Raw genomic sequence first — 13,226 nt, 5'->3', positions numbered from 1 at the left:
CAAACTTAATTCATAAACTCTTAAAAATAAAAATAAAAAGGTCTGGATCCTTATTATGGTTTTGCTCACCTGATAATATATATCTACCTCAGATTGAAGACTCCTTGAGATAAATGAGTGGGTGGGTGGATGGATGCAGGGGTGAAATCCAGTAGGTTCTGACAGGTTCTGGAGAACCAGTAGCGGAAATTTTCAGTAGTTTGGAGAACTGGCAAATACCACCTCTGGCTGGCCCCAGAATGGGGTGGGAATGGAGATTTTGCAATATCATTCCCCCAGGAGTGGGGAGGGAATGGGGATTTTGCAGTATCCTTCCCCTGGAGTGGGGTGGGAACGGAGATTTTGCAGTATCCTTCCCCTGCCACGCCCACCAGGCCATGCCCACCAAGCCACGCCCACAGAACCATAAAAAAAATGAATTTCACCAATGGATGGATGGATGGATGGATGGATGGATGGATGGATGGATTCATCTGCTTATTTGTTTGTTTGTTTTAGAGTAGAAAGATTAAGACAATAGCTACGGCCAATTTCTGCTTTATGGACTTCTTTAAGAGCCTCGTGGAAATTTGGCTGTAAGGATGATACATTCTTTGAGACAGTCTTTGTACTTTTTCCTCTTTCACCAGGTAACTGTCTGCTTGATGAACCAGCCCAACCTATTGCCCTCCCGACTGACCTTCCAGGCCAAATACCATTGTATAACCTAGACCAGCAGTGTCAGCAAATATTTGGCAAAGAGTTCCAACACTGTCCAAATGCCACACAGGAAGACGTCTGCTCCCAGCTTTGGTGCAAGTTGGAAACTGGAGAGCAACTTTGTCACACCAAAAATGGCAGCTTGCCCTGGGCTGATGGGACACCCTGTGGGCCAGGGAAAATATGTTTGGAGAGCCACTGCGTGGCACAAGACACGGTGATGCCCAAGGTAATCTTGGAGTGAGATATAATGTAGACCACCTATCTCTAATAAGGTAGAAATAGCACATGAAGAACAACGATAGTATTTATTTGGTTGGGACTGGGTTGAATAGAAGCATCTATAATGGAATCAAATCAGACATGAAGAACCAGCAAAAAGAAGATGTTCAAAACTTTCAAAGCTCTGTGTGATAAATGAGAGAATATAAACATGAGAGGTCAGAGGAAAAATATATCTACCTTTTTCCCCGAAAATAAGACACCCCCTGATAATAAGCCCAACCGGGCTTTTGAGTGCATGAGCTAAAATAAGACCCCCCAAAAATAAGACCTCCCTGAAAATATTTAAACGCAGAGCTAGAAATCAGGTAAGATGGCAAGAGGAACCCCGTTGTCAGCGTCCCAGCACTGACATATATTAGGAGAGGAGAAGCTTGAACTTTTGCCTACTTAATCCCTTTGAAGATTCTGTCTCCTCGGAGATGGGAGGAGGGAGACATTCCTGTGATCTGACGGAGGAGGGATGAGGAAAGTGGCTTGGAAGATAGCCAATGAGACGCAGAGAATTGGGGATCGGAAAGGGAGGGATTGGGGGGCAAAGGTCAGTACTGACCGCGCAAGAGCCAGGGTCGGATCACTATGCTCAATAAAGAGAAAATTTCTTTAAAGATCGGCAGTTTGGAAATTCCTTTATTTTGAGATAGCATCGAAACCTGACACCCGTCTTGCTCCACGTGCCCCAAAATAATGTTGAGCGGTCTGAGAAAGACCTCCCCGAAAATAAGGCCAAGCACTTATTTCAAAAAATATAAGACAGGGTCTTATTTTCGAGGAAACACAGTATTACTCTCTGGCTGACTGATTAGGATTAGAATGATCTTCCAGTTGCTACAAAGATCTTTTTCTTTCTTTCCTTTGTTTATATCTGACCTTTATTATTTTTGTTATAACTCAAGACTGCGAACATACCTAATAATCCTTGCTCCTCCTATTTTCCCCACAACAGTAACCAAGTGAGGTGACTTGGGCTGAGAGAGAAGGACTGGCCCCAAAGTCATCCAGTTGGCTTTCATGCCTAAGGCGGGACTAGAACTCACAATGTCCTAGCGATTGGCCCAAAGTCATCTGGTTGGCTTTCATACCTAAGGCGGGACTAGAACTCACAATGTCCTAGCGATTGGCCCAAAGTCATCCGGTTGGCTTTCATGCCTAAGGCGGGACTAGAACTCACAATGTCCTAGCGATTGGCCCAAAGTCATCCGGTTGGCTTTCATACCTAAGGCGGGACTAGAACTAGCGTCCTAGCGATTGGCCCAAAGTCATCCGGTTGGCTTTCATACCTAAGCGGGACTAGAACTCACAATATCCTAGCGATTGGCCCAAAGTCATCTGGCTAGCATTCATGCCTAAGCCAGGACTAGAACTCACAATGTCCTGGTAATTGGCCCAAAGCTATCCAGCTGGCATTCATGCCTAAGGCAGAACTAGAACTCACAATGTCCTAGCGATTGGTTCAAAGTCATCTGGTTGGCTTTCATGACTAAGGCAGGACTAGAACTCACAGTCTCTTGGTTTCTAGCCAAGTACCTTCAACCCTAGACCAAACTGGCTCTTCATCCAAAGCAGAGAATAGATGTTGAGACTCTAGAAAGAGTGCAGAGAAGAGCAACAAAGATGATTAGTAGACTGGAGGCTAAAACATACGAAGAACGGTTGCAGGAACTGGGTCAGTGGTGGGATTCAGCCAGTTCGCACCACTTTGGGAGAACTGGTTGTTAACTTTCTGAGCATTTTGGTGACCTGGATGTTCGAAAAAATCATTAGGGCAGGGAACCGGTTGTTAAATTATTTGAATCCCACCACTGAACTGGGTATATCTAATTTCATGAAAAGAAGGACTAGGGGTGCCATGATAGCAGTGTTCCAATATCTCAGGGGCTGCCACAAAGAAGAGGGAGTCAAGCTATTCTCCAAAGCACTTGAAAGCAGGACAAGAAGCAATGGGTGGAAACTAATCAAGGAGAGAAGCAGCCTAGAACTTTCCTGACAGAAATTTCCTGACAGTTAGAATAATTAATCAGTGGAACAACTTTTTTTTATTTATTTATTTATTTATATGCCGCCCTTCTCCGGAGACTCAGGGCGGCTTACAATGCGTTAAGCAATAGCCTTCATTCTTTTGTATATTTTATACAAAGTCAGCTTATTGCCCCCACAAACTGGGTCCTCATTTCACCTACCTTAGAAAGGATGGAAGGCTGAGTCAACCTTGAGCCTTGGAGAGATTCGAACCAGCAGAAATTGCAGGCAGCTGTGTTAATGACAGGGTGCACTAAACCCCTGTACTATCAAGGCTCTTGCCTCCAGAAGTTGTGAGTGCTCCAACACTGGAAGTTTTTAAGAAGATGTTGGATAACCATTTGTCTGAAGTGGTGCAGGGTTTCCTGCCTAAGCAGGGGGTTGGACTAGAAGACCTCCAAGGTCCCTTCCAACTCTGTTGTTCTATTCTATCTCTTGGGGACCTTTCATCTCCTTCTAGGTACCAGAGATGTGTCCTTCTCTCTCTTTTTCTAAGACAACCACTACAATAGTTGGAGCAAAGCAGAGCATCTTACTGCTCCTTCACCAGAGGGCAGAGGGGATCAGGGTGTTTTCCCGGTTGCTTTAATATTTTCCTGGGAGAGTCTCTAAACCATAATCTAACCATTTGTGTCTTGCAGCTTGCTGTGGATGGAAACTGGGGTCCCTGGAGCATGTGGGGGCCGTGTTCCAGGACATGCGGCGGAGGGGTGCATTTCTCTTACAGAGACTGTGACAACCCAGTGCCCAAAAATGGGGGCAAATACTGTGAGGGGCAAAGAGTGCAATATGAGTCTTGCAACATTGAGGAATGCTCCCCAACAGGTAATTGACTCTTTTATAGCAATGTTTGCTATCAAGTGTTATTAGACATTTGTACTGAAATGGCTTGTGCAGAAATGAATCAATAACCCGGTAGCTGGATATCTGCTAGGGTAGTCTTCATTTTTAATCCCCTCAGTTTGGCACCCAGGGTGATGATGCCTCCCTTAAGGTTCTACAGGTTTCACAGCAATTTACAGCATCCCACAGTCACGGGACCATATTTTGCCTTGGTTTTGCTGAAAATCTGAATTTACTGCCAGTTTTCTATAATTCTGTTAGAAACTCGGTGGCGCAATGGTTAGAGTGCAGTACTGCAGGCTGCCTGCAATTTAGCAGTTCAAATCCCACCAGACTCAAGGTTGACTCAGCCTTCCATCCTTCTGAGGTGGGTAAAATGAGGACCCAGATTGTTGGGGGGCAATAGGCTGACTCTGTAAACCACTATGCAGTATGGCATAGCTGCTCACTCAATAGAGCCCAGGCAGGATATGAGCTAAGGCAGGCTGCATATCTACACAATAGAATTAGTTGCTTTGGAGCTGAAATATCAGATAGCTGTATTCCCAGGTAAATGCAAATTACGTTTGGTGAAAGTGAAGTTAGGATAGACCCAACAGATGTTGTAGGCTGTCAGTCAGGTTCCTGCACCACTTTCAGGTCAGAGAAGGTAGAGATGAAAAGTTTTGCAAATGACTGGCCTGAAAACGAAACATTGAAAATGAGATTTTATGTTGTGCGTGTATCTGCGTTCACGTGAGCTCCTTTCATTTCCATTGTAGACAAAAGCTTTCGAGAGCACCAATGTGAGAAATATGACAGATACAACTTAACCGACTTGAATGGGAATTTGCTAGAATGGGTTCCCATGTATGCCGGAGTGTCTCCTCGAGATCGTTGCAAGTTAGTCTGCCGGGCTAAAAGAGGGAACGAGTTCAAAGTCTTTGAGACCAAAGTAAGAATTCTGTTTATGTGTCCACTATTTATACAGATTTCAAAACCTCTTGCCTTGGGAGAAAAATCTATATACCGTATTTTTCGAAGTATAAGACGCACCTTTTTCCCCCCTAAAAGGGGGTGAAAATTTAAGTGTGCCTTATACACCGAATGTAGCCCCACCCACCCATTGGCCCCACCCTTTGGCCTCTCCCTCCCAGCAATTTACCTCCTTGCAGCAAGCAGCAAGAAGAAACAGCCCATTTCAGCTTCAGCACATCCTAACTAGCACAAGTTGATTGTTCTTTGGATTGGCCTCCCGACGCTCAGCTGTTTCAGGCTGCAGGAATTGCCATTGCCTATTGCTGCATGGCAGGGGTGGGTTCTACTTACCTTTACTACCGGTTCGCAACAGGATCGAGCATGCACAGATTGCTTCTGATGATGTCAGGGTAAGTGGGCGGAGCCTCCCACCAGTTTTACTACCAGTTCTATAGAACCGGTCCGAACCGGGGGCAACCCACCACTGCTGCACAGGCCTCTGCTGCTTGCTGCAAAGAGGTAAATTGCTGGGAGCAGATATTTTTTCTTGTGCTAATCAAGCTATGCTGAAAGCGAAAATGAAAGTAAAGCAGGCTGTTTGCCGTTTGCTGCAACGAGGCAAAATTGCTGGGAGGCAGAGGCAGATTTCTTTTTCTTGTTTTCCTCACCAAAAAAGGTAGGTGCATCTTATATTCCAGAGCGTCTTATACTCCAAAAAATACGGTATATAGCTGGAGGCATAGATGAAAACTCTCATCCATCAGAATTATTACATCCGTCTGCCACATTTGCAAATGTGCAGAAGAATCTGAACGTATCCACACATGCCTAAACCCACATGTTTGAGAATTCTGTAGCACAAGATGTACAAAGTTATTTATAGGATCATTCAAGCCTATAATGCACTATTGTTGATACAATATTTTAAAAAAACGCTTTTCAAAAGCATGCAGATTATGAGCAGCAATAAACGAAAGAATAAATATGTTTGAAATGTAAATGAAAATATACATCAATTAATGGAAAAGTGGAAGCATAAAGAAACTGTTATTAGCAAAACAAGAACTGACCACAATTGAAACCAATAGCTTTGCAATATTCTCCATGTTTCTAAAGAGATATCCGTAAGAAATATATTTAAAGGAAAGGAATGTCTTTCCAGCCATTAGAAATGCACTAAAGAGTGATAAGGGACGCTGTGGCTCAGTGACTAAGACATTGAGCTTGTCGATCGAAAGGTCGGCAGTTCAGCAGTTCGAATCCCTAGTGCCGCGTAACGGGGGTGAGCTCCCGTTACTTGTCCCAGATTCTGCCAACCTAGCAGTTCAAAAAGAAATGCAAGTAGAAAAATAGGGACCACCTTTGGTGGGAAGGGAACAGCGTTCTGTGCGCCTTTGGAGTTTAGTCATACCGGCCACATGACCATGGAGTCGTCTTCGGACAGCGCTGGATCTTTGGCTTTGAAACGGAGATGAGCACCGCCCCCTAGAGTCAGGAACGACTAGCACATATGTGCGAGGGGAACCTTTGCCTTAACGTTAAAGAGTGATAATGGATAGATCGACTTCATTTTATTCTTCCTTTCTTTTTATATCAGGTGGTTGACGGGACGACCTGCGCACCTGAAACACTCTCTGTCTGTGTGCATGGACAATGCATCAAGGCTGGTTGTGATCATATTATTGGGTCTTCGAAGAAACTAGACAAATGTGGAGTTTGTGGTGGGGACTGCTCAACTTGTAGAAAAATATCTGGCTCCCTCAACAAATCCAAGTAAGGAAACCCCACAAACGTTTTGCAAAGCTTGGTGCCCTGTTAGAGCTGAGTTATAGTTTTATGAACACAAACGCAAAAATCCAAAAATCTTCCAGTGACCATTGGGATTAGAATCCAGAAATCCTTCCCACAGCAGAATGTGAGCTTCTCCAAATTGTGTTTGCACTTTCAATGCTAATATGAAAAAGGTGGGGGGAAAATAAATAACCAGGATTAATCATCCATATTTAGAGCGGCCTAGAGTTCAGACGCTCACCTCATACTCGGGAGGTTGAGAGTTCAATCCTAGGCAGCGGCAGATGTTTCTTTATCAGGGCGTAAGGAAAAAAATATCTGCTGTGAAGTCCACATAGGCATCAGGAAGGGCATCTGGCCAGTAAATGCTCAGCTCCATTCAGTCGCCCCGACTCCGCCCCAATAAAAGGGATTACAGGGTGGTAAAAAGTAAAGAAAAATCAGAGTATCCATGTTTAATTAACTGTATTTTATATGTAATTGATGTCCATTTTGCATTTTGTTTTGGCCCCACCATTTGTATTTCCTGAATATTTTAGGACCAGTCACCCTCAATGCAAAAAAAAAAAAAAAAAGCACTTGAATAACACAGCAGAATATGATGAATAAGAATGGTTTCATTTTACCCCATTGAGACCTCTGGTATTTAATGGTGTAGTGCATTTTCGTTACTGTTCCTTAATTCCTGCACATGATTAGAGTCTTTGGAGATCTGAAGGTCAGTTACAAGCCTTTTAGCTTCTTGCAATAGCCAAGAGAAAATACAGGAGCAGGATGCTTCTGGTTATGGCGTGATACATGTTGTTCTTCAGCAGACTTTTGTTCACACTGTTGTTTAACTGAAGATAACCAGGGGTGGGCTGCTGGGGGTTCTCAGGGATTCGGGAGAACCTCTAGCTAAGATTCTGAGCAGTTCGGAGAAACCCCAAATCCCTCTCCTGGCTGGCCCCGCCCACTGTGTCCCTCCCCTCCCAGAAGTCCCCATGCGGCCCGTTTTGGATGCAGGTAAGTGCAGGGCACACGTGGACGCTCAGAGAGGGCGAAAAATGGGCCTACCGGAAGTTCAGGAAGGCCAGAAATGAGCCCATTTTCGGTATCCAGAGGGCCTCCAGAGCCTGGGGAGGCCGTTTTCACCCTTCTGGAAGCTCGAGAAAAGCCTCCAGAGCCTGGGGAGGGCAAAAACGCCCCACCACCACCACCATGGTGCAGGAGGCCAACTAGGCCATGCCCACCATGGCCATGTCCACCCAGAAACCGGGCAGAGAACCCCTTGCTAAAATTTTTGAAGCCCACCCCTAAGCGATACATGTTGTTCTTCAGCAGACTGTTGTTCACACCATTGTTTAGCTGAAGATAACACACTTTTCTTTCATCTCTGTAGGTTTGGCTACAACGACATTGTCACCATTCCAGCCGGAGCGACCAACATTGATATCAAGCAACACAGCCGACGAGGAGTAAGGCATGACGGAAATTATTTAGCTCTGCGGACCCTGGATGGCAAATACCTGCTGAATGGAAACTTCACCATCTCCGCTATGGAACAAGACATTTTTGTGAAGGGGACTGTCCTGAGGTACAGCGGCTCCCTGACCACCCTGGAACGCCTCCAGAGTTACCAGCAGCTCCCCGAATCCATTGTCGTCCAGGTGTTGACCGTTTCCAGCGAGATGTTCCTCCCTAAGGCATTCCCCCCTCCCAAGGTGAAATATACCTTTTTTATCCCCAAGGACCTCCAATTCAGCAAGCAGAAGGTCAAGGAGAAAAGCCTGGCCAACATGATCAAGCCTTTGCTGACCTCGCAATGGGTTCTGGGAGACTGGTCAGAGTGCTCCAAGTCCTGCAGCTCGGGTTGGCAAAGACGAACCGTAGAATGTCTGGATGTGGAAGGGCAGCCTTCATCCACCTGTGACAAGGCCCTCAAGCCCGAGGACATCAAACCGTGCAGTGGTCTTCCTTGCCCAATCTGGCAGATGGGACCGTGGTCCCCCTGTTCCCAAACATGTGGAGAAGGAATGCGGACACGAAGCGCCTTGTGCATTGACTACCTAGGCAAGCCCGTTGCCTTCGAGAAATGCAATTTGTCGCAGACCCCAGCAGCCACTATGGTCTGTGTCCTCCAGCAGTGCTGAAGTGAACTGAAGGCTGGCATGTGATCTCAGAAGCCTCTGTAACCTAGTCTAACTACTAACCTAACTCCAACTAGGCTTGGCGTGTCCAAGCAAGGGAGTAGTTTTAAGGCCAACAGGCACTAACTGACTTGAAGAGATCTTATTTCATATCCCTGTTTAAAATATTAGAAGGCATGGGTTACCACCACTAACCCCCACCCTCCTCTCTCTCTTTCTCTGTTGTGCTTTGTTTTCCTCCAAATTGACATCTACCTCAGTGGGGGGAAAAAAATAAGAATTTTTGATAAATCATTTGACATTTTGGAGAGAGAAAAATAATGTCTGCAGGTCAATACTTGGTAACTAAGGGAAGTTCGTGTCCTAAGTCATCCCGGCAGGTGAGACGAAACTCACCTCCACTTTCACCCAATGTCTTTTGTGGGTTGGATCTTACGAGACGCTATTGAAGATGCTGCTGTTCTTGCGATGCAGAGTTAATCCCCCATGAACACAGTTGTGTGCGTCCTTCAGTTAGCAAAAGAGCTGCAAGCTTTTGGGGAGGGCAGACGTACAAATTTCTGTCTTTGATATTGGCAAGCGGTAAGTCAGTCCTTGGTTTAGTGGACGCAAATGAAGATTGGGGTTCATAATTTGGACAAATCGGTCCCAGGGAGTTTGATTGGGATGATAAGCAGGCTTATGCAATGTTTCTTCAAATGCAGGTAGTCCTCGATTTACGGCCACAATTGGGCCCAAAATTCCTGTTGCTGCGCGAGACATTTGTTAAGTGAGCTTTGTTCCATTGTACAACCTTTCTTGCCACTGTTGTTAGGTGAATCCGGCCTCCCCACTAACTTTGCTTGTCAGAAAGTCAGAAAAGGTGGTTACGTAACCCATTGATACTACAGTCATCCTAAATACGAATCAGTTAATCAAGTGTCTGAATTTTAATCGCGTGGCCATGGAGATGCTGCAATGGTTGTAAGTCGCTTTTTTCAGTTCGTTTAGTGACAATTTTGAATTGTCACTAAACGAACTGTTGTAAGTTGAGGGCTATCTGTATTATCATAAGAGTTTGAGAACTGCAATGGGTCATCGGCTGACTTCCTCTGCAATTGACCATGAAATCTTTATCAATGGTTATCAATCTTTTTTATATGTCTTCCTGTTAAATGAGATGTTATTCTACAGCAGTATCTCCATTTTACCATTCACTCCTCATCTTAGCATTGGGGATTCAAAATAATAGATGTAATCAGGGGTGAAATCCAGCAGGATCTGACAGGTTCTGAAGAACCGGTAGCGGAAATTTTAAGTAGTTCAGAGAACCGGCAAATATCAGCTCTGGCTGGCCCCAGAGTGGGGTGGGAATGGAGATTTTGCAATATCCTTCTCCCAGGAGTGGGGAGGGAATGGGGATTTTGCAGTATCCTTTCCCTGGAGTGGGATGGGAATGGAGATTTTGCAGTGTCTTCCCCTGTCACGCCCACCAAGCAACACCCACCAAGTCACACCATGCCCACCAAGCCACACCCACAAAACCGGGTGTAAAAAATTTGGATTTCACCACTGGATGTAATCCAGGGGTGTCAAACTCAAGGCCCAGGGGCCAGATGCGGTATGCAGGGTTCTTAGATCTGGCCCGCAGGGCTGCCCTGGAAACAGTGAAGGACTGGCCATGGTACCTCTGCCAGTGAAAACGGAGCTCGGGAGGGCCACAGATGGTTGCAGGAGGGCCGCAGATAGTTGCAACGTAGCAGCCGAAAATGGAGCTCGGGAGGCCATTTTTGCTGGCAGAGCGCTCGTGCCACCACAGGCGCCTCCAACACGAGTGTCTTTGAGCTGGCCACGCCCACCCTAGCCACACCTACTCTGGGGCCCCCAAGGTCAAACAACACTGATGCGGCCCTCAGTGTTTGACACCCCTGATGTAATCCATGCTTCCCTTTATGATCATATATCATTCATTATTTTGGAAGTTTAGGTAGCAATATGAATGCCAGCACTGTAGAAAAAATAACTAAAAAGATATCGGTAGAATATGCCTCCAGATCCATTCTAATATTAGGGGTGAGTGCATGATTAATATTTCTCCTTCCCTCAATTTTTTTGAAGGCAGGGCACAATCTTAGAATCGCAAAAAAAAATGCACTAAAGAAGGATTTTTATTGTACTTTCCTAAGATTATTTGGTAACGTCATGAAGAAGTGTCCCTCGCAGGTAAAAAATTCATCTTTGAAGCTGTAATTTGCAGATAAAAACATGAGGTCATCAAACAAATGCTGTGAATATCAGCCAAGGCACGTTAATCCAAATTTACTAGGGCACTGTGATCCACTGCATAATGCAAAGAAAAATATTTCAGTAGTCTCTTGACTCTTGGCTTAGGTTAATCGTGGTTTAGCATTTTCTCATCCAGAGAAACTCTTCATTATTTCTACTCTATCCTGTGTTTGTTCAGCTTACGCACTTTTCAAAAGGACCATTTAGAAAAAAAAAAACCTTTTTATCAGATTCCTTATTACTTGTAAATAGATATCCCGGTTTTAATATGACTCAAATGGATGTGTCAGTATTGAAATTTATATCTCTTAACGTCTCGGGATTTTTGTCTTCGGTCTAATTTTCAGACTAAAGCAAATCAAGGCTCAGATACAGTACACGAAACAGGATATTGGTGCTTAATTAACACATTACCATTATTTTACAATGATGAGTAGCAAAGTTCTAGCTGCTTTTTCCCCCCCTGTTTTAGGCATTGTGCTCAAAATGATGTTAACAACCTCATACTAAAACATCTGGTCTATATACTCTTGAAAGAGAATGGTGGTCTTTATTCTCCTAAATTAGCCTTTAGCATTTTCCATGATCCATTCTAGAAGTCCTGAAAAATGAATTTCCCTTTTGTCCTTGCAAAATTCACTATGTCTCTTCATTTGCTGCATCTTTAATTCTCTAATTCTCAATTTTAACCATTTCAGCTTTCATCCTTTAATTCTGATTGGCTACACAGCCAATCAGTGTATAATCATTCTCATTCTGATTGGCTACAAAATTGCTAACGATTTTGAAATAATCTCGAATGGTTTTGAACTATCGAACAAGATTTTGTTCCCTGGATGAGCCTCTGTGTGACTTATTTAGGAAACAGCTTCATTTTCTCTTAGATAAGCAAGGAATTCGGCCTTTTTAAGAAGTGTCGTTCAAAAATAGCAACAGCAACATAGTTCTTTCCACTCTTAAATTATACTGATGTCGTAAGGAATAGTTAAATGGAAGCCAGATATTTTGATGTTGAAAGGTAGCATGTCTCAGTTCTGGGACACAACAACATTCCGATCAGAGAACATGGGTTTAAAGTGGGCCTTGTTCCATAACTACAAAGTGGTAATATGACTAGGGACACGGTGGCTCAGTGGCTCAGTGGCTAAGATTGTCGATTAGAAAGGTCGGCAGTTCAGCAGTTCGAATCCCTAGTGCCGCATAACGGGGTGAGCTCCCGTTACTTGTCCCAGCTTCTGCCAACCTAGCAGTTTGAAAGCATGTAAAAAATGCAAGTAGAAAAATAGGGACCAATTTTGGTGGGAAGGTAACAGCGTTCCGTGCGCCTTTGGCATTTAGTCATGCCGGCCACATGACCATGGAGACATCTTCAGACAGCACTGGCTCTTCGGCTTTGAAACAGAGATGAGCACCGCCCCCTAGAGTTGGGAACGACTAGCACATATGTGCGAGGGGAACCTTTACCTTTAGCCTTTAATTTGTATTTATCCCTTCTGGACACATCTAAGTTCTACCTGGTGAAATGCAAAGATACAAAGATGCTTGCAGCAAGTTCTTCCATTTCTCTCTGTGTGCAAATGCAATATTTTCTTCTTTAAGACCACTACAGGTAGGTAAGATTGTTGGTAGTCCTCAACGTATGACCACAATTGACCCCCACCGTTATTTTGCCAAGTGAGAAATTTGTGTTGCCCCATTTTACAACTTTTCTTGCCACGATTGTTAAGTGAATCACTCGCAGTTGTTAAAGTTAGTCACCCGGTTGTTAAGTGAATCTGACTTCCCCCCCGGACTTGGCTTGTCAGAAGGTTGCAAAAGGGGATCCCATGACCCCAGGGACACTCATCTGTCATAAACGTGAGTCAGTGGTCAGACATCCAAATGTAAATCAAGTGACCGTGAGGATGCTACGTCAGTCATAAGTCTGAAAAATGCTCATAAGTCACTTTTTTCAGTGCGGTTGTAGCTTTGAATGGTCACTAAACAAACTGTTGTAAGCTGAGGACTGCCTGTATATAGTAATAGAATGGGGGTAGGGGGAGAAACATGCAGATTTTGATTGTCCCAGCTATGTGTAGAAGAAGATAGGATGGACTCACTCTTAAGATTCTGCAGAACTTCTGTCTGCATTTGAACTCCCAACTCAGTCTAAGGAGGGACTCTCTGTCTGCCTTTAATTCAGGCCCTGTACATCCTCATTCATCTCCAGTGACATCACTATCCTGTCATTGTCTTCTCTTT

General features: G+C 44.5%; 1 protein-coding gene across 1 annotated transcript in view; it reads left to right on the top strand.

The window, feature by feature from the left end:
- Positions 1–8,723, top strand: part of ADAMTS8 (ADAM metallopeptidase with thrombospondin type 1 motif 8) — a 42,703-nt gene extending 33,980 nt beyond the window's left edge. The window contains exons 5-9 of the mRNA XM_070952648.1: positions 630–928; positions 3,642–3,825; positions 4,605–4,777; positions 6,398–6,573; positions 7,973–8,723. Coding sequence (XP_070808749.1) covers positions 630–928; positions 3,642–3,825; positions 4,605–4,777; positions 6,398–6,573; positions 7,973–8,723 — 1,583 coding nt within the window. The remainder of the gene's footprint in view (positions 1–629; positions 929–3,641; positions 3,826–4,604; positions 4,778–6,397; positions 6,574–7,972) is intronic.
- Positions 8,724–13,226: the final 4,503 nt, after the last annotated feature.

This window comes from Pituophis catenifer, unplaced genomic scaffold (genome assembly GCF_029215685.1).
Source record: "Pituophis catenifer annectens isolate HBS135680 unplaced genomic scaffold, rPitCat1.0.hap2 SCAF_12, whole genome shotgun sequence".
NCBI lineage: Eukaryota > Metazoa > Chordata > Lepidosauria > Squamata > Colubridae > Pituophis > Pituophis catenifer.
The sequence above is the reverse complement of the archived record's forward strand: the minus strand, read 5'-3'. Positions and strand labels throughout refer to the sequence as shown.